This window comes from Pogoniulus pusillus, chromosome 7 (assembly GCF_015220805.1).
Source record: "Pogoniulus pusillus isolate bPogPus1 chromosome 7, bPogPus1.pri, whole genome shotgun sequence".
Classification (NCBI taxonomy): Eukaryota; Metazoa; Chordata; class Aves; order Piciformes; family Lybiidae; genus Pogoniulus; species Pogoniulus pusillus.
The window spans coordinates 25,527,606-25,551,903 of NC_087270.1; the positions used below are offsets into that span (position 1 = coordinate 25,527,606).

General features: G+C 55.5%; 1 protein-coding gene across 1 annotated transcript in view; it reads left to right on the forward strand.

Annotated features, from left to right (window-relative positions):
- Positions 1 to 2,266: 2,266 nt before the first annotated feature.
- Positions 2,267 to 24,298, forward strand: part of COMMD1 (copper metabolism domain containing 1) — a 46,318-nt gene continuing 24,286 nt past the window's right edge. Inside the window, exons 1-2 of the mRNA XM_064146287.1 lie at positions 2,267 to 2,503; positions 11,444 to 11,728. Coding sequence (XP_064002357.1) covers positions 2,315 to 2,503; positions 11,444 to 11,728 — 474 coding nt within the window. The 5' untranslated portion in view covers positions 2,267 to 2,314. The remainder of the gene's footprint in view (positions 2,504 to 11,443; positions 11,729 to 24,298) is intronic.

The following is a 24,298-nucleotide window of genomic DNA, read 5'->3' on the forward strand; positions in this document are numbered from 1 at the left end:
GGTTTGCTGGTTGCTGCCAGGTGCATCCTCAGATGGTTCACACTGCACTTTTCACCAGCTTTGGGAGCTTGTTTTTTGGTTTTGCCACCTCGCAAGGCACTAAGTGGAGATCTTTGAATTGCTTTTCCTTCTCTGGCTTTGCATCTCAACCTAAGCCAAGCAGCATTGCCTCCTGGGACTTAATGACCTGCAGCAGCTTGCAGCAGAAGAGAGCAAATCATCAAGGAACAGTGGCTTTAGAAGTTGCAAGCAGAGGGATGGAAATTGTACATCCTGATCTGTGGTGATCTAGATAAGCCACAAAGAGTTACTGCAGCCTTTTTGTTTTGAAGGTGAGCAACCATCAACTGTTCTCAGCAGAGAGGAGGTTGGACTCTCAGCTCTGCAGTGAGGAGTCAGCATCCAAGTGGAGTTGTGTTTCTCATCCTGTATTTCAATTCCTTTGACCAGGACTATTCAGAAGCTTCATCAGTAGCCTGGCTGAGGGCACCATCAGCAGTTTTGCTGGTGGCACCAAGCTGGGAACTATTTGGACACCTCTCAGGCTGTGCTGCCATTCAGTGAGACTTAGGCTGCAGAGCTGGGTAGGGAGAAATGGAATGGAACCCAGCAAGGGCAGGGGGAGAGTCTTGACACCTGGGGAAGGGCACTGGGGGCAAGCTGGAGCAGAGGAGGTGCCAGGGGAACAGGAGGAGAAATTTTGTTCCTGTGAGTGTGCTGGAGGCCTGGAGCAGGCTGCCCAGAGCTGAGTATAGAGAAGGGAAAGGACTGTCCTGTACCCTCCTGCATTCTCTCTGTGCCAATCCTGGTTCCTGGGTAGAGGCTGTGGGTGAATAAAGGTCACAAGAGTGTCCCTCTGCTCTGTTCAGACTTCATCTGCACGGCTGGGGCCAGCTCTGGGTCCCCCAGCACAAGAGAGCTGCTGGAGAGGGGCCAGATGAAGCCATGAACATGATCAGGGAGCTAGAGCAGCTCTGCTATGGGCACAAGGCTGGGTGAGTTTGGGCTGTTCAGCCTGGAGAGGAGAAGGCTTCAGGCAGACATTCTAAGAGCAGCCTAATTGTGGGGGCTACCAGAAGGCTGCAGAGGGACTGTTGCCAAAGGCCTGCAGGGATAGGACGAGGACAGTGGATGCAAACCAGAGCAGAGGAGGCTGAGATTGGCTGTGAGGAACAAGTTCTGCAGCTGGAGGCTGCTGGAGCACTGCAACAGGTTGTCCAGGGAAGTGGTTGGGGCCCATGCCTGAAGATATTGAAGGTGAGGCTGGAGAGGGCTGTGGGCAGGCTGCTCTTGTGGAGGATGCCCCTGCTGAGTGCAGGGGGTTGGGCTGAGCTTTGGAGGCCCCTTCCAGCCCAGACCATTCTGTGATTCCTGGCTGAGCTTGGGTTGGGGGTGCTGGTGGTGACTGTTTTGAGGATGTGTGGGCTGGGTGGGTATTTCAGTTGCAGATACCTTTGAAATTGCCCGAGGTGGTCAGAGAAGGGAAGAAGCCTGGATAGTGGAGATTCCACGTCAGCGCCCTTGTCATCACCACCTGGCTTAGGAGCCAACTGCAGCCACTCCATGAGCCGCGCCTGAGGATTTGTGTTCACAGTATCACAGGGTTGGAAGAGACCTCACAGATCATCAAGTCCAACCCTTTACCACAGAGCTCAAGGCCAGACCATGGCACCAAGTGCCACGTCCAATCCTGCCTTGAACAGCCCCAGGGACGGCGACTCCACCACCTCCCCGGGCAGCCCATTCCAGTGTCCAATGACTCTCTCAGTGAAGAACTTTCTCCTCACCTCCAGCCTAAATCTCCCCTGGCTCAGCCTGAGGCTGTGTCCTCTCGTTCTGGTGCTGGCCACCTGAGAGAAGAGAGCAACCTCCTCCTGGCCACAACCACCCCTCAGGTAGTTGTAGACAGCAATAAGGTCACCCCTGAGCCTCCTCTTCTCCAGGCTAAACAATCCCAGCTCCCTCAGCCTCTCCTCGTAGGGCTGTGCTCAAGGCCTCTCACCAGCCTCGTCGCCCTTCTCTGGACACGCTCAAGCATCTCAATGTCCCTCCTAAACTGGGGGGCCCAGAACTGAGCACAGTACTCAAGGTGTGGTCTAACCAGCGCAGAGTACAGGGGCAGAACCAGCCGTCCGGACGCCAGAGCTGCTGCCTGTGCCGTGCTTGCCGTTAGCTTGCTGCGGGCACAGCGCCTCTCGCCTCGTCACAACGCTGGGTCCGGGGCGGCCGCTGGGCGGCCTGGGCTGACCCTGCGCGGCCGCCGTAGTCGCAGCTGCCGTCAGGGCGGGCTCGGTGGTGGTTCCGCCCTGGTGAAATGGCGGCGCCGGAGCAGCCGCCGCCGGACGGCTCCAAGCCCTTGAGCGCTCTCCTTAACGGCATCGCCCAGGCTGCCTACTACGGCAACGCGGACATCACGGAGGAGCTGCTGCACGGGCAGCTCTACCCCGAGGCGGCGCCGGAGGAGTTCCGCGCCCTGCGCGCCAAGATGGGTGGGCTGCTGCAGGTACCGGCCGGGGCGCGGCTGCCGCGGGGAGGTGAACTCATCGCTCTCCCTGCCTCGGGCTGGCTGGGGCGGGCGGCTTCCTCCGTGAGAAAGGGCCTCCGGGGCCGTAAGCCTGCTGGGGGATGTCAGCGGCGGCTCCGCGGCGCGGGGCTGAGCTCTTCTGTTCTCAGTGTCAAGCGGCAGAGCGGAGGGAACGCTCCTGAGCTGCCGCAGGGAGCCGCGGGCTGGGTGCTAGGAGAGGTTTCTGCCCTGCAAGGCCTCCCAAACCTTGGAATGTGCTGCCCAGGGCTCGGCTGGAGCCGCCACCCCCGGGGGTGTCCCGGCAGCCTGTGGAGCCGGTGCTGAGGGACACGGTTTAGCGCTGGGTCGGACTGGATCACAGGCTCACAGCACGGCAGGGAAGGACCCGAAGAGCTCATCGAGTCCAGCACCCTGCCAGAGCAGGACCATGCCATCTAGCCCAGAGCACACAGCAACACATCCAGACAGGCCTTGAAGGTCTCCAGAGCAGGAGACTCCACAGCCTCTCTGGGCAGCCTGTTCAGTGCTCTGGGACCCTTACGCTGAAGTTGCCCCTTGTGTTGAGCTGGAACCTCCTGTGCTGCAGCTCACATCCATTGCTCCTTGTCCTATGCCAGGGAGCAGTGAGCAGAGCCTGTCCCCAACTCCTGACCCCAGCCCTCAGGTCTTTATAGACATTGATTAAATCTCCTCTCAGTCTTCTCCAGACTAAGCAGCCCCAGGTGCCTCAGCCTCTCCTCATCAGGCAGTGCTCCAGGCCCCTCATCATGTGTCTGGACTCCCAGCAGTAGCTCCCTGCTCTTCTGCAGCTGGGTAGCTCAGAACTGGACACAATGCTCCAGATGAGGCCTGGGCAGAGCAGAGAGAGAGGAGAAGCTCCCTTGACCTGCTGGCCACACTCCGTGCCCCCCAGGCTGCCTTTGGCCTTCTTGCCCATGAGACACGTTGCTGGCTCGTGGCCAGCCTGCTGTGTACCAGCACTCCCAGCTCCTTTCCCCAAAGCTGCTCTCCAGCAGGTCACTACATGGTGTGTCCATTGCCTGCTGCTTGTGTTGCTGACAATCATCAATCTGTTCTGCAAAATAACATCTTTTTAATGGCTGTGCTCTAGGGAGTCCTTCTGTTAGCCTGTGTGATGAAACAGCAGCTAGAAAATGTGACAGAAATTGCCTTTGTCCCTATTCTTGTTTGTCAGCAGAGAAATCTGTCTGCAGATTGTCCTTTTTTTCTCTCTGCTGCTGCTTCTGTAGCCAGGCTCTTCTGGCAAGTGTGCAGCTTCGCCCAGCAGATGGGCAGTTGACTGCTGCTCTGAGGGACCAGGTCACTGGGTGTGCTGTCCCTGGCTGCAGCAAAGGATGCAGCTTAGTCTCTCATCACTCTGCTATGCCCTCAGTGGCCTCTGTCTTTGTAAATCAGGGCAGGGGCTGCATGTGTGGAGCATAGCACTGCACTTGGCTACCTTTTTACTGGCCAGGAGATTGAGGAAAGTTCTCCTCCTGCTGTGCTTTGCCCTGCCGAGGCCACATCTGGGATATTGTGCCCAGTTCTGGGCCCTTCAGCTCAAGAAGGACTTCAGGGAATTGCTTGAGAGAGCCCAGCCCAGAGCACCAAGCTGCTGCAGGCAGTGAACGTCTCCTGTGAGGCCAGGCTGAGGGAGGTGGGGCTGGGAGCTGGCAGCAGAGGAGCCTGAGGGCTGCCCTCAGTGCTGTGCTAAAGATGTGCAGGGCAGTGTCAGGAGGATGCAGCCAGGCTCTGCTCAGGGGTGGCCAATGGCAGCACAAGGGGCACTGGGGGCAAGCTGGAGCAGAGGAGGTGCCAGGGGAACAGGAGGAGAAATTTTGTTCCTGTGAGGTTGCTGGAGGCCTGGAGCAGGCTGCCCAGAGCTGAGTATAGAGAAGGGAAAGGACTGTCCTGTACCCTCCTGCATTCTCTCTGTGCCAATCCTGGCTCCTGGGTAGAGGCTGTGGGTGAATAAAGGTCACAGGAGTGGCTCACTTGCTGCAGCCAGGAGCATTTCTGTGTTTCTTTCCCCCTGCTCTCTGTGCTGTGTCTGCTGCTTACCGCTGTCTCCTGCCTGTGCTTCTGGAGGTTGCCTTGCTTTTGTCCAGAGACCATCTCACCTTGTGACCTTGATTACAAAAAAGAAAGAAAACCTGAGTTCTTTTTGTGTGTGGGATCTCCTGGGAAGCAGAACAGAGCCACAGGAAGGCTCACCCTGGAGAACTGCTGCGTTTCAATGTTCTTTTGTCAGTTTTCTTTTACCCTCAGCTTCTCATCCACCGGCACCCCCAGGTCCTTTTCTTCAGGGCTGCTCTCAGGCTAGCCACTGCCCAGCCTGTATTGGTGCCTGGCATTGCCCCAGCCTGGCTGCAGGCCCCTGCCCTTGGCTCTCTTGAGCCTCAGCGCATTAAACACCTTGCAAGGCTCAGGCAGCTGTGGTGAGCTCCACAAAACCTCTGCCAGCCCAAGAAACTGCATTTTCTCTGCCCTGGGGTTGCTGTCCACAGGGGCTTACAGCTGCTGACTGTTGCTTAGAGTCACAGAATGGCCTGGGTTGGAAGGGACTTCCAAAGCTCATCCAGTCCACCCCCCCCTGCAGTCAGCAGGGACATCCTCCCCTAGAGCAGGTTGCCCACCCCGGCTTGTTTTTTGCTTTTCAGTGACTTCCCCCTCCGGATTAAAACCCGGAGTGTGCCTCCTCCTTGCGTAGGTGTCATTTACTGCTGGCAAGAGCCCTTCCCTATGCAGTCGTTTGGGCGTTCTCCCTTTTGGTGGCAGCAGCCCATCAGATTTATCAACAGGGAGCACTTTGCTGCCCTGGTGGAGGTGCTGTGCTTCCTCTTGCGCTGCAGAACGAGCTGTGCCTGGGCTAAATGGCAATGAAAATGTCAGCCTGAGGAGTCGAAGTGTTTCACCCTTTGGTTTGTAAGTGTTTCCTTCCACAAGCACCGAGGATGTGACCATCTGCAGTAAGTACCCTGGGATGTCCTTGGTGAAAGATTAATCAGGCTCTAATATGAGAGACGCAAGATCTTGGCATCCAACATCACAGGATGGCTCAGGTTGGAAGGGACCTCAGAGCTCATCTACCCCAGCCCCCTGCCATGCCCAGGGACACCTCTCAGCTAGGCTCAGCTGCTGCTCAAGGCCTCGTGCAGCCTGGCCTTCAACACCCTCAGGGAGGGAGCATCCAATGCCACTCTGGGCAAACAGCTCCAGAGTCTCACCAGACTCATACTGAAGAGCTTCTCCCTCAGCTCCATTCTAACCCTGCTCTGCCTCACATTCAAACCATTCCCCCTTGGCCTGGCTCCAGACACTCCCAGAAAAAAGTCCCTCTGCAGCCTTCCTGCAGGATTCCTTCAGGCACAGGCAGGCAGCTCTGAGGTCCCCCTGGAGCCTTCTCCTCTCCAGGCTGCACACCCCCAGCTCCCTCAGCCTGTACTCACAGCAGAGCTGCTCCAGCCCTTGGAGCATCTTTGTGGCTCTCCCAAGGTCTCTGCATTCACTTGATGCCCTCTCCTTGGGATGGGATTCTTTAGGAATCTTGCTGCTATCTCTGCCAGGTTTATCTGATGGCTCTGATGTGTAGTTCCCCATTTCTCAGCCCCTAGGTTGGCAGTGCCATGGTCATTTGTGTGCTCAGTGTATCTGGGTCCAGGACTGAGGCTGTTCCTGTGTCAGGTGCTGTTTGTAGGGATTGGTTCTTGCTTCCAGAGAAAATCTGTTGAATAAGAAACCTTTGGATCCAAATCTGATGCAAAGGCTTGTGGGGAGGAACCCAACCCAGCGGATGAAATTCTTAGGTGTGTAAAAATGCTCTGGAGCCACACCAACCACAGCTGCTTTGGAGGCTGCTTAGTGCCCTTGTCACCTGCTGCCTGTCCCTAAAGATTGGGCACTGTCCTGTCAGGAGCTGCAGGCCTGTTGCTGTGAAGCTACTGCTCAGAGAGGAGGCAGAAGCAGAGAAGAGTCTTGGTTAGAAGAGGCCTTAAAGACCATCTAGCGGAGATCTCCCTGCGGAGGGAAGCAGAGGCTGTTTGATCTTCAATCCAAAGGACTCTGCCCAGAGGGGAGAAATCAGAGCAGACAAAGGCAGAGGGTTCAGGTGGTGGTGGAGGAGAAAGGGCTTTAATCTGCGGCAGGATGGCTGCTGTCCCTTACAGGTGGGCAGGCTCTGTTTGGTGGTGCCCAGTGACAGGACAAGGCACAACAGGTCCAAGCTGGAACCCAGGAGGTTCCACCTCAAGATGAGGAGAAAGCTGTTTGGTGTGAGGGTGCTGGAGGCCTGGAGCAGGCTGCCCAGAGAGGCTGTGGAGTCTCCTTCTCTGGAGCCTTTCCAACCCCACCTGGGTGTGTTCCTGTGTGCCCTGCCCTGGGCACCCCTGCTCTGACAGGGAGGTTGGCCTGGATGAGCTCTGGAGGTCCCTTCCAACTCCTACCCCTCTGTGATTCTCTGCTACGTGTAGACAGTGAAGCAGTGTCTGTGTAAAAGGCAAGTGGCAGACACTTTCACTCCTTGCCTGCATTCACACATGGCTTTGTTTTCTCCTCGACTGGCACCTCAGATGTGCCGTTCTTTGCTGTCTCCTGTTCTTGCCTCTTCTGGTGGAGGAGAAGTTGCTGTGCAGTTCCTTTTTCTGCAGAAGTAGCAGCACATAGAGTGCTGCTGCAGTAGATACTCAGATGTTGCTGTGCTCCAAAATACACCTGCAGAAACAAGAGAGGACAGAAGTGAGGGTTCTACTCATGCTTCTCAGTGCCAGGGATTTTGGACATTGCTAGGGATGGAGATAATCAACTGTGGTCCTCAGCTGCTTGCCAATGCCTGGAAGGATCCTGCAAGAAGGCTTCAGAGTGACTATTGCTGAAGGTGCTCTGCCTCAGCTTCAAACCATTCCCCCTTGGCCTGTCTCTAGACACCCTCAGCACAAGTTCCTCTGCAGCCTTCCTGCAGGATCCCTTCAGGCACTGGCAGGCAGCTCTGAGGTCCCCCTGGAGCCTCCTCCTCTCCAGCTCCCTCAGCCTGTGCTCACAGCAGAGCTGCTCCAGCCCTTGGAGCATCTTTGTGGCCTCTGGACTCACCCCAGCAGCTCTGTGTCCTGCTGCTGGGCACAGCAGAGCTGGAGGCAGGATTGGAGGTGAGGTCTGAGCAGAGCAGAGCCAAGGGGCACAATCCCCTTTCCTACCCTGCTGCCCACATTCCCCGATTGAGTTAAATTCATCCTGTGCTTTGTGCCCTGGGGCTGGAGGCACAGTAAGGTCTCCCTGCCTGCACTTCCCAGCCCTGCAGCGCTGCTCCAGACAGGTCTGGCAGGTGCAGCCTGTCCCACAGCAGAGGAGCACACACACACCTGCTCCCTCCACTCTGCTGCAGCAGGAGCTGAAGTTGTTAGCTTGGGGAGCACAGGAATCTTGGCAGGTTACATTTTACAGACTTCTTGGGTCCCCCTGAGGGAGCTAGAGGCAGAATCTCAGCAGGTGGAAGCCATTTCAGGCAGCATTGCATGGGAGAAAGGCAGGAGTGGTGCAAGAGGGAGGGAGCAGAAGAAATTGCAGCTGGGAAATGTAATAAGTGAAGAAATAATGCAGCTGAAGGGAGGGAGCAGAGGGCTGAGCAAGGACAGAGAGAGTGCCAGCCTCAGTGCCAGCCCCATGCTGGCCTGCCCTGCTGTTCCCTGGGAGAGCAGGTGGGCAGCATGTCCTGCCCTGCTCCTCTGCTGCCTTTGTCAGTGTCTGCAGCCAGCTGGGACAAGGCCTCACTGCCACCCAGCACTGCTGCAGCTGCCCTCTCCCTGCACTGGCAGGAGTCACAAACACAACTGCAGCAGCTCCTGTGTTCAAGGGCAGCAGGACACAACTGCACCACCTCCTGTGTTCAAGGACAGCAGGACACAACTGCAGCAGCTCCTGTGTTCAAGGGCAGCAGGACACAACTGCAGCAGCTCCTGTGTTCAAGGACAGCAGGAACACAACTGCACCAGCTCCTGTGTTCAAGGACAGCAGGACACAACTGCACCACCTCCTGTGTTCAAGGGCAGCAGGGACACAACTGCACCAGCTCCTGCTCAAGGGCAGCAGGGCCAGAGAGGGTGTTGTGCCCCTTGGCACTGCCCGCACCTCACCTCCAATCCTGCCTCCAGCTCTGCTGTGCCCAGCAGAAGGACACAGAGCTGCTGGAGTGAGGCCAGAAGAGGCCACAAAGATGCTCCAAGGGCTGGAGCAGCTCTGCTGTGAGCACAGGCTGAGGGAGCTGGGGAGGTGCAGCCTGGAGAGGAGGAGGCTCTAGGGGGACCTCAGAGCTGCCTGCCAGTGCCTGAAGGGATCCTGCAGGAAAGCTGCAGATGGACTTGTGCTGAGACAGGCCCAGGGGGAATGGTTTGAATGTGAGGCAGAGCAGGGTTAGAGTGGAGCTGAGGAAGTTCTTCAGTGTGAGGGTGGTGAGAGTCTGGCAGAGGCTGCCCAAGGAGGTTGAATGCCCATGGCTGGAGGTGTTTGAAAGAGGCAGAGCTGTGGTGCTGAGGACCATGGCTTAGATTCAGCCATGGTAGAGGTAAAGACTGGTTGGACTTGGTCTGGAGGGTCCTTGCCAACCAAAGCAGTTGTCTGGTTCTGTGCTAAGTGACAGAAGTGCTGCAGTGCCCTGGCACGAAGAACATTCAGCCTTGTGTCTTCAGAAGTGTTGTGCCCCTGTGGGGGACTGTGGCTTGTTCCTTCTGTCTGCTGCTGAGCCTCGCTCTCCATGCAGGTGCTGCAGGGCTGAGAGAATGGCTTGCAGGGATGCCTGTCTAAAAACGTTTGAGTTACAAAGAGACCACAGAATGGCTTGGGTTGGGAAAGCCCTTTCAGGTCATCTGGTCCAGCCCCAGGGCTGGGGCTAAGCCATGGCCCTCAGCACTACAGCTCTGTCTCTTTCAAACACCTCCAGCCATGGGCATTCAGCCACCTCCCTGGGCAGCCTCTGCCAGGCTGTGAGAACCCTTTCAGCCAAGAAGATTCTTCGCATCTCCAACCTGAACCTCCCCTGGGGCAACTTGAGGCCATTTCCTTTGCTCCTGTCACTTGTTCCCAAGGAGCAGAGCCCAACCCCCACCTGGCTTCTGTCTGCTCTCAGGGAGCTGTAGAGAGCAATGAGCCCTGGCCTCAGCCTCCTCTTCTCCACACTAAACACTTCCATCTCCCTCAGCTGCTTCTCCCCATCCCTCTGCTCCAGACTTTGGAGTGTCCTCAGTGAGCCCCTGCTCATTGACCATGGCATCGATGGTGGCACTGTAAGGTTTGTTGCTATCAGCCTGTGACATCCTTCTGCTGCAGGCTGCAGCTGTGACAGTCAGCTGGAGAAAATCCTTGCCCAGGCTGGTGTGGCCACCTCTTGGAGCTCTTCTGCTGGGGCTGACAGAGGATGTTGGATTGCTGGGACTGGTGTGTCCTTTCTGAGCAGTGAGTTGCAGCAGTTGTGTGTCCCTGGTGCTGCCTGCTGGCCAGACTTTGTTTCTTAGCAGAGATAATGAACTTCAGGCTCTTTTCCTGCTCTGGTGAATCTAATTAAGCTGATCCAAACCTCTCCAGATTATCACATGTTGTTCCACTAAGGAAATAGTATTTGAAGGCAGATTTTTATTCACTGAGTTGTATTTGGATACACAGTGTTGGGGGTTGTTGAATGTAAACACAAGGAGAACTGAGCATGACCAAAGTGGTTCTTGGCTGTTTAGAAGTGTCTGGTGTGCACCAGGGCTCATTCCTGGGGCCACTTCTCTGGGATACCTTTACCAGTGATAGGGATGGGAAGATGACTCTGAGCTGGGAGGGAGTGTGGAGCTGCTGGGGGGAGGAAGGCTCTGCAGAGGGACCTGCACAGGCTGCATTCATGGGCTGAGGCCAATGGGATGAGATTCAACAAGGCCAAGGGCTGGCTCCTGCACTTGGGGCACAACAACCCCAGGAAGGCTGCAGGCTGGGGGCAGAGTGGCAGGAAAGTGCCCAGCAGAGACAGAGCTGGGGGTGCTGGTGGACAACTGGGTGAAGGTGAGCCAGGCTGTGCCCAGCTGGCCAAGGAGGGCAGCAGCAGCCTGGCCTGGATCAGCAATGGTGTGGGCAGCAGGAGCAGGGCAGAGATTGTCCTCCTGCAGCCAGCACTGGGGAGGCCACAGCTGGAGTGGTGGGTTCAGTTCTGGGCCCTCACTTTGAGAAGGACATTGAGGAGCTGGAGAGGGCACAGAGAGGGGCAAGGAAGGTGGGGAAGGGTCTGGAGAAGAGGGCTGGGGGGGAGCAGCTGAAGGAGCTGGGGTTGTTTAGTGTGGAGAAGAGGTTTTTGTGCTGGTGATGGTCAGTGCTCATTTGAAGCTCTGCTGATTACAGGCATGAGGGTTGACCATTAGTGGTCAATAGCTCCATGTCCAGATGGAGATGGGTGACAAGTGGTGTCCCTCAGCATCTGTGCTGGTACCAGAGTTGTTCAAGTATCTTCACCATTGACACAGGCAGGGACGCTGAGGCACCCTCAGCAAGGCTGCAGGTGGCACCAAGCTGAGTGGAACAACAGATCCAAGCTGGAACCCAGGAGGTTCCATCTCAAGATAGGGAGAAAATTCTTTGGTGTGAGGGTGCTGGAGGCTGCCCAGAGCGGCTGTGGAGTCTCCTTCTCTGGAGCCTTTCCAACCCCACCTGGATGTGTTCCTGTGTGCCCTGCCCTGGGTGACCTGCAGGGGGGATGGCCTGGGTGATCTCTGGAGGTCCCTTCAAGCCCTAACCTGTTTCTGTGCAGTTGTCAGGTCATGTCCATAACCCAGCTTGGTTTGCCCCATCCTTGTGACACCTGAGGTCTGTGAACCTGTCTGGCTGTGCCCTTTCCATGCAGCACTGAACTGCGCCTGCTGCAGAGAGCCTCTGCAAGCTCTCCCCTTCTTCTCTCTGCAGTCCATTGCTTCAGCAGACATGGATCTGAACCAGCTGGAGGCTTTCCTCACTGCCCAGACCAAAAAGCCAGGTGGCATCACAGCAGAGCAAGCTGCAGTCATTGCCAAGTTCTGGAAGAACCACCGAGCAAAGGTCCATGAGAGCCTGGTCAGCAGGAGCCGCTGGGATAACGTCCTGAGGAGCCTCAGCTGGAGGGTGGATCTGAAGGCACAGCACAGGCACCTCCAGCAGATCAACACCACCCCCGTGGCAATAGTTGAAATGGAGCTGGGCAAGAATGGGCAGGTAAGGACTGTCTTGTACAATACCTAAGGCTGGTGAAGCTTTGTTAGTGCTGAGGCATCTTCCTGCTGCTGAATTCCCAGAGTCACAGGACCACAGAATGGTCTGGGTTGGAAGAGACCTCCAAGGCTCCTCTTGTCCAACCCCACTACATCAAGTCAAGTCAGTCTGTTTTCAGCACCAGGCCTTGGAGATCCCTGAACTTGTGATCCATCATTGCAGTAGCTTGGCAACCTGGGCTGGTGGGAGGTGTCCCTGCCCATGGCAAGGGATTGGAACTGGATGATTCTGAAGGTCCCTTCCAACCCAAGCCATTCTGTGGCTGTGTATAAACAGAGCCAGCCCTGCACTAGAGCTCTGCAGGCAGAGTTCTTTCCTGGAGCCCATGTGGCTGTCCCAAGGCCAGCAGGACTGTGCAAGCAAACTGGGGTCCTGCAGTTCTGGAAGTCATTGCTGGTCCAATTTTCCTTTCAGGAAGTTTACCCTTACCAGGTGCTGACCCTGCACCTTCCACTCTTCTTCTGTGCAGTGCTGGGTGCAGTGTTGGTGGAACAAAGGGAGAAGGTTCCAGCAAGCACATCAGAGGGGTGCTCGGGAACTAAACCAATCCTTAGCTGCAGCATTTCTTAGGGGAATCAATTAATGGTAGTGACTATTGTTGGGTGCAGAGTACATTCAGAACAGCCCTGAAGAGACAGCCTTGGGGGTGTTGGTTGCTAAGCAGCTCCCCAGGAGCCAGCAGTGCCCTCATGCAGCCCAGCAGGCAGCTGTGTGCTGGCTGCAGCCAGAGCAGTGTGGGCAGCAGGCCAAGAGAGGGGATTGTGCTCCTTGGCTCTGCTCTGCTCAGACCTCACCTCCAATCCTGCCTCCAGCTCTGCTGTGCCTAGCAGCAGAAGGACACAGAGCTGCTGGAGCAGTTCTGTTGTGAGCACAGGCTGAGGGAGCTGGGGGTGTGCAGCCTGGAGAGGAGAAGGCTCCAGGGGGACCTCAGAGCTGCCTGCCAGTGCCTGAAGGGATCCTGCAGGAAGGCTGCAGAGGGACTTGTGCTGAGGGTGTCTAGAGACAAGCCAAGTTGGAATGGTTTGGAGCTGAGGCAGAGCAGGGTGAGAGTGGAGCTGAGGAAGAATTTCTTCAGTGTGAGGGTGGTGAGAGTGGCACAGGCTGCCCAGGGAGGCTGTGGCTGCCTCCTCTCTGGAGGTGTTGAAGGCCAGGCTGGATGAGGCCTTGGGCATCCTGGGCTGGTGGAGGTGTCCTTGGGCATGGCAGGGGGCTGGGGTAGATGAGTTCTGAGGTCCCTTCCAACTTGAGCCGTTCTGTCAGTTTATGAATCTAGCTCTTAGCCTTTCCCACTGGTTTTGGGGACCTTGGGCAAAGATGGTGACAGGGAATTTCCTGTCAGCTCTTGCAGGACTTGTTCTTGCCTCCTGGCTGCAGCCCACCCAGGTGAATCCGTGGTGATCTGAGGCTTTAGGTGCACGTTTGGGTGGGTGTGAGTGTGCCTGGCTCTGCTCTGAAGATCAGTCAGGTCTGTGTGTGCTGGTGGGAGGCTGCAGCCAGGTGGGGTTGGCCTCTTCTCCCAGGCAACCAGCAACAGAACAAGGGGACACAGTCTCAAGTTGTGCCAGAGGGAGTATAGGCTGGATGTTAGGAGGAAGTTGTTGCCAGAGTGAGTGATTGGCATTGGAATGGGCTGCCCAGGGAGGTGGTGGAGTCACCATCCCTGGAGGTGTTCAAGACAAGACTGGATGAGGCACTTAGTGCCATGGTCTGGTTGACTGGCTAGGGCTGGGTGCTAGGTTGGACTGGATGAGCTTGGAGGTCTCTTCCAACCTGCTTGATTCTATGATTCAAAGGATACTTCTGGAGGTTGTCAGTCAGAGCTGTGATTTGGCCAATGGGGAACCCCTCCTGAGTTTGTAAGAAGTAAGCTGGCTGATGCTTCAGGAGGAAATTATTCAGCAGACACTGTTTTCATTTGTACACTTGATGAGAGGGGAGTCTACAGATGCACTGACATGCAACCAATTGCCATGAATACTTCACCTCTGCCAAGAGGAGCAAAGAGGTGCTCTGGAGGAAACCTCTCCAGAAGTTAAGGAACTATTCTGACTCTGTCTCTGCATTGGGCTTAGATCTCTGCAGCAGAAGGCCAAGCACCTTGCTGCACTGTCTGCTCTTTCTGCTTCCATGGATTAGCTTGCTTTGTGCTTGCCATACCTGCGTGGTAAGCACTCAGTTGTGCCTGAGGGCTGCACTTGGAGAGCTGTGGGCAATGGTTCAGTGCCCAAATGCAGACCAGTGACAGGTGGTGCCCCTCAGGGGTGGTACTGGGACCAGTGCTGGTTAACAGCTCTGTCAGTGACGTGGGCAGGGGATGGAGGCAGCCTCAGCAAGTTTGGGGAGTGACACCAAGCAGTGTGTGTGGCTGACAGATGGAGGGAAGGATCCATACATGGACAGGCTGCAGAGCTGGGCCCAAGCCAAACTCCTGAAGTTCAACAAGGCCAAGTGCAAGGTCCTGCAGCTGGGTCAGGGCAATGCCAAGCACTAATGCAGGCTGGGTGAGCAGTGGCTGGAGAGCAGCCTGGAGGAGAAGGTCTTGGGGGTGTCAATTGGTGCCAAACTGCCCAGGAGCCAGCACTGCCTGCTGGCAGCCCAGAGCCAGCTGTGTGCTGGATGCATCCAGAGCAGGGAGAGCAGCAGCACAGGGAGGGGATTCTGCCCCTCTGCTGGGCTCTGCTCTGCTCAGACCTCATCTGCAGCAGTTCTGAGTGGGTTGAGAGCAGCCCTGAAGAAAGAGCTTTGGGGGTGTTTGTTGCTAAGCAGCTCCCCAGGAGCCAGCAGTGCCTTCATGCAGCCCAGCAGGCAGCTGTGTGCTGGCAACAGCCAGAGCAGTGTGGGCAGCAGGCCAAGAGAGGGGATTGTGACCTGCTCTCTTCTGCTCTGCTCAGATCTCACCTGCAGCACTGCCTCCAGTGCTGGGAACCCAGCAGGAGAGGGACATGAAGCTGCTGGAGGGGGCTGCCCAGGGAGGTGCTTGGAGTCACCATCCCTGGAAGTGCTAAAACAAGGCTGGATGAGGCACTTAGTGCCATGCTCTGGTTGGTTGGATAGAGTTGGGTGCTAGGTTGGGCTGGATGAGCTTGGAGGTCTCTTCCAACCTGCTTGATTCTGTGATCAGAGGGTGGAGAACCTCCCCTATGGGGACAGGCTGGGAGAGTTGGGGCTGTTCAGCCTGCAGAACAGAAGGCTCGAGGAAGACCTTAGAGCAGCTTCCAGTACCTGAAGGGGCTACAGGAGAGCTGGGAAGGGACTTTTGACAAGGACTGGGAATACCAGGATGAGGGACAATGGTTTTGAGCTGGGAGTAGGGAGACTGAGACTGGAGATGAGGAACAAATCGCTGGGAGTGAGGGTGGGGAGACACTGGCACAGGTTGCCCAGGGAGGCTGTGGCTGCCCCCTCCCTGGAGGTGTTCAAGGCCAGCTTGGATGAGGCCTTGAGCAAGCTGTGCTGGTGGGAGGTGTCCCTGCCCATGGCAGGGGGTTGGAGCTGGGTGATCTTGAAAGTCTCTTCCATTCCATTCTGTCAATCTCTGAATTCTTTCCCAATGGATGTATGGATGAGAGCAAATGTGACTAGAAACAGGGAAATGGAAGTGCCTGATTCCTGCTCTCCAGCAGCCCAAACTGCCCTGACATATGTGCAGTGTCACAAATGTCTTGTGATGGAAGAGAGCTTTTTGTGGCTTGCAGAATCCATGACAGTGGATTCATCCCTACTGTCCTTGTCCTTAGTGACCACAGAAAAACCCAGAACAAAGCCTTTCTCTAGGTGCTCCCAGACACAGCAATTAATCCAAGTGCTAGTGGAAGCGGTCAGGAGCACAGGGAAGTTTGCTTCAGTCTGTTACCTGTAGTTGGACCTCTTCCTCCTCTTCAGTGAAGATTTTACAGGCACTTCTGAGGTGTGCTTTGTGCTGGTGAGAGGCAGCCTAACCATGCAGCACCTTGCTTTGAATCCCCTTTGACAAGGAGGCTAAAAATAACCCCCTAAAGCAGCTGCCCTTCAGCCTCCTTTTGCCTTCAGCCGTTTGTGGTACTCAGTGCTCTCCACTGCCCATTCCTCCTTCCCTTCCCAACATCCTTTCCCTGGCACCAAGCTTTTAGCCTCCTCTCTTTGTCTGTACCTCTCTGGCTTTTATCTTAAACTCTCTCTAGCTTCCTGCCCCCTTTCTTTGTGTCCTTTTTCCTCTTGTTCTTCCTCACTGAGCATCCGCAAAGCTCTCCTGGCATGAAATTTCAACCAGGCACAGCTCCTCCTGGAGCGAGCTGGGAAGTTGCCCTTCTGGTGCCCTTCCTGCCCTGCTGCATCAACACTGCTCCATATGGTGCAGGGTCACTGCTGCCCAGGGTGAGCTTACCTGCAGCCTGCAGGCACAGATTGCAGCCTGACCTTGCGTGGATGGACACTGAGAGCCCTGATTGGCACCACCCTTCAGTCCCCAGAGAGCTCTGCACTGACTGCACAGCCTCTGCTCTCTGCTTCTCCTTATGGCTTCACAGGCTGCATTGGCTTGGGAGGGACCCTCCCAGGGCATGTCGTCCACCCCCCTGCACTCAGCAGGGACACCTCCAGCTGGAGCAGGCTGCACAGGGACACAGCAAGGCTGAGCTTGAAGGTCTGCAGGGACAGGGCCTCAAGCACAGCCCTGGGCAGCCTGTGCCAGTGTCTCACCACTCTGCACAACTCCCTCCTGAGGTCCAACCTAACTCTGCCCTGCCCCGCTTTCAAACCACTGCTCTCATCCTATCACTCCAAGCCCTTCTGAGCAGTCCCTCCACAGCCTGCCTGGAGATCCCCTTCCGATATTGAAATGCAACTTTAAGCTGTCTCCAGAGAGAGCTTTCTCTTGCCAGGCTGAACAACCCCAACTTTCCCAGCCTGTCCTGACAGCAGAGGTTCTTCAGCCCTCTGACCATCTTTGTGGCCTCCTCTGGACCCTCTCTAGCAGCGCCAGGTCTCTCTTGTGCCCGCAGGTAAGGTCTCAGCAGAGCAGAGGGGCAGGATCCCCTCTCTCCATCTCTGGCCATGCTGCTTTGGATGCAGCCCAGGCTGCCCTTGGCCTTCTGGGCTGCCAGTGCCCATTGCTGGCTCCTGCCCAGCTTATCACCCACCAGCTCCCCCAGGTCCTTCTCTGCAGGGCTGCTCTCAATCTCATCACCCCCAGACTGCATTGCTGTCAAGGGTTGCCCTGATCCAGGTGCAGGACCTTGCCCTTGGCCTTATTCGCCCTCATGAGGTTCTTCTCAGCCCAGCTCTGCAGTCTGTCCAGGCCCCTCTGGATGTTCCCATCCCATCCTTCAGCCTTATCACCCACTCCACTCAGCTTGGTGCCATCTGCAGTCTTGCTGAGAATGCCTCAGTGTCCCTGCCTGTGTCACTGGGGAAGGTACTGAACAGCTCTACTGCTAGCACAGACCCTGATGGACACCACTTGTCATCCATCTCCATCTGGACATGGAACCACTGACCACAACCCTTTGGATGCAACCATCCCAGCAATTCCTTATTCCCTGGTCAATCCACCCCTCAAATCCACATCTCTACAGCTTAAAGAAGGATGCTGTGGAGGAGTGTGAGCAAGGCTTTGCTAAAGTCCGGGCAGATGCTATCTGTTGGCCTTCCCTTGCCTGCTGCTGTAGTTACATCATCACAGATCATGAGCTGTGGTTCTCCCTTTGGGCTGTGTGGTTCCCACTGCTGTTTTGGCCTGGTTTGCCAAGAAGTTTTACTTTCTGGTGGAGGGTTCACATCTGAGGATGATCAAATGTTCTGTGTGTTTGCTCTTGGCTTTTAGGCTTGAGCTCCCTTCCAGAGCAGATGCTCTCACATGCATTTCCTTTTCCCCACTCATCCATGCAGAAGCACTTCTATGGCTGTTTGGTGGATCTGAAGCATGTTTTGATCAGCAAAGAGTAGTTTCTGAATATTTTAACAAGAAGTCTGGGATACCACTGCAGGATCCTTCCCAGAAAAGCCTGAGGAAATAGAATCAGGATAGGAGGATTTGTTTTCCAAAATGTTACAGCTGTATGCAGCCCAGCAGGCAGCTGTGTGCTGGCTGCAGCCAGAGCAGTGTGGGCAGCAGGCCAAGAGAGGGGATTGTGCCCCTTGGCTCTGCTCTGCTCAGACCTCACCTCCAATCCTGCCTTCAGCTCTGCTGTGCCCAGCAGCAGAAGGACACAGAGCTGCTGGAGTGAGGCCAGAAGAGGTCACAAAGACGCTCCAAGGGCTGGAGCAGTTCTGCTGTGAGCACAGGCTGAGGGAGCTGGGGGTGTGCAGCCTGGAGAGGAGAAGGCTCCAGGGGGACCTCAGTGCTGCCTGCCAGTGCCTGAAGGCATCCTGCAGGAAAGCTGCAGAGTGACCTGTGCTGAGACAGGCCCAGGGGGAATGGTTTGGAGCTGAGGCAGAGCAGGGTTAGACTGGAGCTGAAGAAGAAGTTCTTCATTGTGAGGGTGGTGAGAGTCTGGCACAGGCTGCCCAGGGAGGCTGTGGATGCCTCCTGCTTGCAACCTGGTCAAGCATAAGGTGACTCTGCCATGGCAGGGATTGAAAATAGGTGATCTTTAAGGTTCCTTCCAGTCCAAACCATTCCATGACTCTCTCATGGACTCGCAGCCCTTCTTCACCGTAAGGGTGGTGAGAGACTGGCACAGACTGCCCAGGGAGGTGGTGGAAGCCTCATCCCTGGAGGTGTTTAAGGCCAGGCCAGATGTGGCTCTGGACAACCTGATCTAGAATGAGGTGTTCCTGCCCAGGGAGGGGGTTGGAGCTGGATGGTCCTTGAAGTCCCTTCCAGCCCTGGCACTTGTGTGAAGCTGTGGTGTGTGAGCTGTGCTGAAAAGACAGAGCAGAGCCTGGGCAGGAAATCTCCATGGGCCAAGCCACGCTTAGGGAGACCAAAAGCCATTCTAGGTGCCTGGATCAAAGAAGGGGCAGCCTGCCCTGTAAAGGGGAGAAACCCAAGCACCAAACTGTCTTTCTCTTGCCACCCTTAATCCCTTTCAATCTCTGCAGTTGTCAGGGGGGTTGTTTGTGTCAGGACTGGGAAGGCACCAGGCGGTCAGGGTCTGAATCCCTCAGCTCCACTGCAGCAGGCTTAGTGCTTTCACGTGATTAAAAATATCAAATCCACTAAGTTAGTAGGAAAAAAACCACCTTTGTGGTCAGGCTGAGTGCAATCACTCGAGCTTTTTGTTCACCTTGGACATTTCTGAGCTGGAGGGAACAGTTACATAAGGCAGTGCAGAGCAAAAGGCAATGGCAAGCAGAGAGGGCAGCAGGCACTGGGCACGGAGCGGACAGGAGCACAGCTCTGACTGCCCCTCATCCTCTGCCTGCCACTCTGCAGCTCTTTGCTGTGACACTTCCATTGCTGTCACCTTCTCCTGCAAGCGAAGTGAAGTGTGGGGAGTGGGAAGAGGAATGATTTGATTCCTTTGTGGCTGCTGGGATTTGAGAGTGTAATGTAGTAGGGAGATAAGAGCATTAAACTGAGATGATCCTTGGGGTCCCTTCCAGCCTGGCACTCACTTCCCTGAATTATGGTTTTGCCACTCTATAGATTTGATACGATGAGCCAGGGTGTGCCCAGGTGGCCAAGAAGGCCACCAGCATCCTGCCCTGGATCAGCAGTGGCCAGTAAGAGCAGAGGAGTGATTGTCCCCTTGAACTTCACACTGGGAAGGCCACATTTTGAGTACTGGGTTCAGTGTTGGGACCTTCACTCCAAGAAAGACATTGAGGGGCTGGAACAGGTCCAGAGAAGGGCAAGGAAGCTAGGGAAGGGTCTGGAGAACAGGGCTGAGAGAACTGGGGGGAGGAAGGCTGAGGGGAGACTTGAATTCTCTCTGCAGCTCTCTGAAAGGAGGACGGAGTAAGGAGGGGCTTGGTCTCTTCTGCCTCGTATCAGGTGGTAGAACTTAACAGTGCAAAGGCTGGGGCTGTCCAGTGCTGTTTGGTGACCTGGTGAGGGCCCAGAGAGAGCATTCCTTCGTGTTAAGGCCCCCTGGGCTAAGTGCAGAGGACATAGTGGTTTGCCACTGCTCACCTGCTGTAAAACCTACCACATGGAGTGCAGGTGTGAAACTGAGTGCCAGGTTGGAAGGGACCCCAAGGATCATCTGCTCCAACCCTTTTAGGTGACAGTGTAGCCAAAATGTCCCAGCAGCCTGTCAAGCTGAGTCTGAACTCTGCCAAAGGCAGGGGACTGCACTGCTGCCCTTGGGAGGTGGTGGCAGTCCCTTGGCTGTTCTCCTGGGGGCTTGGTTTGTGACATCACTGATCTCAGGCTGAAGCCCAGCATGAAGATACTGCTGTGAAATATGTTTCATGGAATGACAAAGTGCTTCAGGCTGGAGGGGACCTCAAGGCTCATCTACCCCAGCCCCTGCCATGCCCAGGGACACCTCTCAGCCAGGCTCAGCTGCTGCTCAAGGCCTCATCCAGCCTGGCCTTCAACACCCCCAGGGAGGAGGCATCAACAGCTTCCCCGGGCAGCCTGTGCCAGAGTCTCAGCACCCTCACACTGAAGAGCTTCTCCCTCAGTTCCAGTCTAACCCTGCTCTGCCTCAGCTCCAAACCATTCGCCCTTGGCCTGTCTCCAGACACCCTCAGCACAAGTCCCCCTGCAGCCTTCCTGCAGGATCCCTTCAGGCACTGGCAGGCAGCTCTGAGGACCCCCTGGAGCCTTCTCCTCCTCAGGCTGCACACCCCCAGCTCCCTCAGCCTGTGCTCACAGCAGAGCTGCTCCAGCCCTTGGAGCATCTTTGTGGCCTCCTCTGGCCTCACTCCAGCAGCTCTGTGTCCTTCTGCTGCTGGGCACAGCAGAGCTGGAGGCAGGATTGGAGGTGAGGTCTGAGCAGAGCAGAGTCCAGGGGCACAATCCCCTCTGTTGGCCTGCTGTCCACACTGCTCTGGCTGCAGCCAGCTCACAGCTGCCTGCTGGGCTGCATGAGGGCACTGCTGGTTGCTGGGGAGCTGCTCAGCAACCAACACCCCCGGAGGCCCTCAAGGAGGGGGAGCACTGTTGAAGTTCTGAAAACTGCCATCTCAGGTAGGTTCTCTTTCAGAAAAGGTAAAAGTTTTTTGTGATTGTCAAAACAACAACAACAATAACATGAGCCAAAGAACCTCAGAAGAGTTTAAAGGAGAGAATTTCTCTGCTGGAGGAGCTGTGCACAGCAAACCAGAGCAGGTGGCCTCTTGGAGTCTTAGCTCCAGCATTGATGGCCACCTGCATTCTGCTGTAGACTGTTAGTAGTGGCAAGTGGTTTGTTCTTGGAAAACCCTGGGCACCAAGAAGTGGTTGTGAGCAGCAGTGCCCACTGCAGTGGCTGGCAAAGCATCTTGTTGGACAGGCCTGGCATGGCCAAGCACACTGAAAGCTGTTGGCTTGCCAGCTGGCCAGCATTGCCACTCTTGACAATATGCCACCTCGCTGCTGAAGGGCGCTTTGGAGAGCCTTCCAGGTCTTGCCTCATCCTTGAGAGCTCCAAATAGCAGTGTTTGGGGGTGTGAAAAAGAAGAGGTTCCTAATTTAGTGTAATTAGGAAGGGATGCTGCAGGAGGAGGTGTCAGAACATGAACAGTTGGAAAGCAGGCACGGAACTGGGATGAAAGGCTTCTAGCATCACAGCTTCTGGCACCAGAACTGTGTCCAGTTATGGGTCCCCCAGCACAAGAAGGAAATCAGATTGCTGGAGCAGGTCCAGAGGAGGCCCTGAAGATGCTCAGAGAACCTCCCCTGTGGGGACAGGCTGGGACAGTTTGGGCTGCTCAGCCTGGAGAGGAGGAGGCTCCAGGGAGAACTTGGAGCAGCCTTTCAGTACCCAAAGGGGCTCATGGGGACTTTTGACAAGGACTGGGATGTCTTTGAGCTGGGAGAGGGGAGTCTAAGAGTGAAGCTGTGGAAGAAATTGTTTGGAATGAGAGTGGGGAGACACTGGCACAGGTTGCCCAGGCAGATGGTGGAAGCCTCATCCCTGGAGGTGTTTAAGGCCAGGCTGGATAAGGCTTTGGGCAACCTGGCCTAGTGTGAGGTGTCTCTGCCCATGGCAGGAGGTTGGAGCTGGATGATTTTCAAGGTCCCTTCCAATGCAACTCATTCTATGAATCTATGAACTTAAACCTTCCTTTGCTACTTCAGCTTTCTTCCGTTGTAGATAAAACAGCCTCCTGTTGCCTCAGGGGAAGTTCAGCTTGGATATTAGGAACCATTTCTTCTCAGCAAGGCTTCTCAAGCACTGGCCCAGGCTGCCCAGGGAGGTGGTGGAATCCTCATCCCTGGAGGGGTTTCAAAGCTGTGTGGATGTGGTGCTGAGGGAGGTGGCTGAGTGGCAGTGGTGGGGATGAGAGCTCCAGGCAGCACTTGGACTCACCCCAGAGGGCTCTTCCACCCCCAGCAGTCCCACGGCTCTCTGTGCATCTGCACACAGGCTTTGCAAGAGCTGTGCTGCAAGAACTGATCCAGGAGGAAGCAATCAGCAAAGCAGAGCAAAGCAAAGGTGGAACCTTTTTGGTGTGAGGCTGCTGGAGGCCTGGAGCAGGCTGCCCGGAGAGGTTGTGGAGTCTCCTTCTCTGGAGCATTTCCAGCCCTACCTGGATGTGTTCCTGTGTGACCTGCCCTGGGTGACCCTGCCTCTTGCTTCCTCTTTCTTTCTCCTTCCCTCCTCTCCTTCCCTCCTCTCCTTCCCTCCTCTCCTTCCCTCCTCTCCTTCCCTCCTCTCCTTCCCTCCTCTCCTTCCCTCCTCTCCTTCCCTCCTCTCCTTCCCTCCTCTCCTTCCCTCCTCTCCTTCCCTCCTCTCCTTCCCTCCTCTCCTTCCCTCCTCTCCTTCCCTCCTCTCCTTCCCTCCTCTCCTTCCCTCCTCTCCTTCCCTCCTCTCCTTCCCTCCTCTCCTTCCCTCCTCTCCTTCCCTCCTCTCCTTCCCTCCTCTCCTTCCCTCCTCTCCTTCCCTCCTCTCCTTCCCTCCTCTCCTTCCCTCCTCTCCTTCCCTCCTCTCCTTCCCTCCTCTCCTTCCCTCCTCTCCTTCCCTCCTCTCCTTCCCTCCTCTCCTTCCCTCCTCTCCTTCCCTCCTCTCCTTCCCTCCTCTCCTTCCCTCCTCTCCTTCCCTCCTCTCCTTCCCTCCTCTCCTTCCCTCCTCTCCTTCCCTCCTCTCCTTCCCTCCTCTCCTTCCCTCCTCTCCTTCCCTCCTCTCCTTCCCTCCTCTCCTTCCCTCCTCTCCTTCCCTCCTCTCCTTCCCTCCTCTCCTTCCCTCCTCTCCTTCCCTCCTCTCCTTCCCTCCTCTCCTTCCCTCCTCTCCTTCCCTCCTCTCCTTCCCTCCTCTCCTTCCCTCCTCTCCTTCCCTCCTCTCCTTCCCTCCTCTCCTTCCCTCCTCTCCTTCCCTCCTCTCCTTCCCTCCTCTCCTTCCCTCCTCTCCTTCCCTCCTCTCCTTCCCTCCTCTCCTTCCCTCCTCTCCTTCCCTCCTCTCCTTCCCTCCTCTCCTTCCCTCCTCTCCTTCCCTCCTCTCCTTCCCTCCTCTCCTTCCCTCCTCTCCTTCCCTCCTCTCCTTCCCTCCTCTCCTTCCCTCCTCTCCTTCCCTCCTCTCCTTCCCTCCTCTCCTTCCCTCCTCTCCTTCCCTCCTCTCCTTCCCTCCTCTCCTTCCCTCCTCTCCTTCCCTCCTCTCCTTCCCTCCTCTCCTTCCCTCCTCTCCTTCCCTCCTCTCCTTCCCTCTTTCCCATTTCTCCTTTCCCCTTTCTTACTTCTTTCTTGCTTCATTGTCTTCTTTCTACTTCTCTCTTCTTCTTTCCCCTTCTTCTTCTTGTCTTCCTTCTAATTCTTTCTTCTTTCTAATGCTTCTTCTTTCTTCATCTTTCTACTTTTTTATTCTTCTTTCCCCTTCTTCTTCTTCTTTCCATTTCTTTCTTCTTTCCCCTTCTTCTTCTGTCTTTTTTCTTTCTAATTATTCTTCTTTCTAAATCTTTCTTCTTCTTTCCACCTTCTTCTTTCCCTTTCTTCTTCTTTCTTCTTTTTTAACTCTGCAGTTACTTACCGAGACAGTGCCTCGAAGCCTGTTTTCTCTGAAAGAAGATGACTGGGAGGAGCTCTATGGCAATGCTTTTGGTTAGGGCATCTATGTTGTGTTTGCTGCTTTAAAAGCTGAGGGCATTGCTGCTTTGAAGGTAGCTCCAGAAGCAAGCTCTCTTTATTTAGAAAGAGGTTTGGAGGTTAGCTTATAGGAGACACCGAATAGCCCTTTGATTGAGGAACCTCTCTGGGCTGTAATTTTGCATAGGCCTTGCCACAAGAGGAAGGGTTTAGGTTTTATATTCTGTCCTTTTCAAACTCTTTTCCTCCTTTTCAAATTGTCTCAGTTGCAAAACTCCACAGAGATAATCAGACATGCAAATCTCTGCTGTATTTTTAGGCCCTCTTGCTGGATGTATATTCATTAACATGTTAATAAGGCAAAGGAAGCAGCATTTAAATTGCATCTGCCTAATTTGGTTAATAAATGCTTGCAGCAGAGTCCC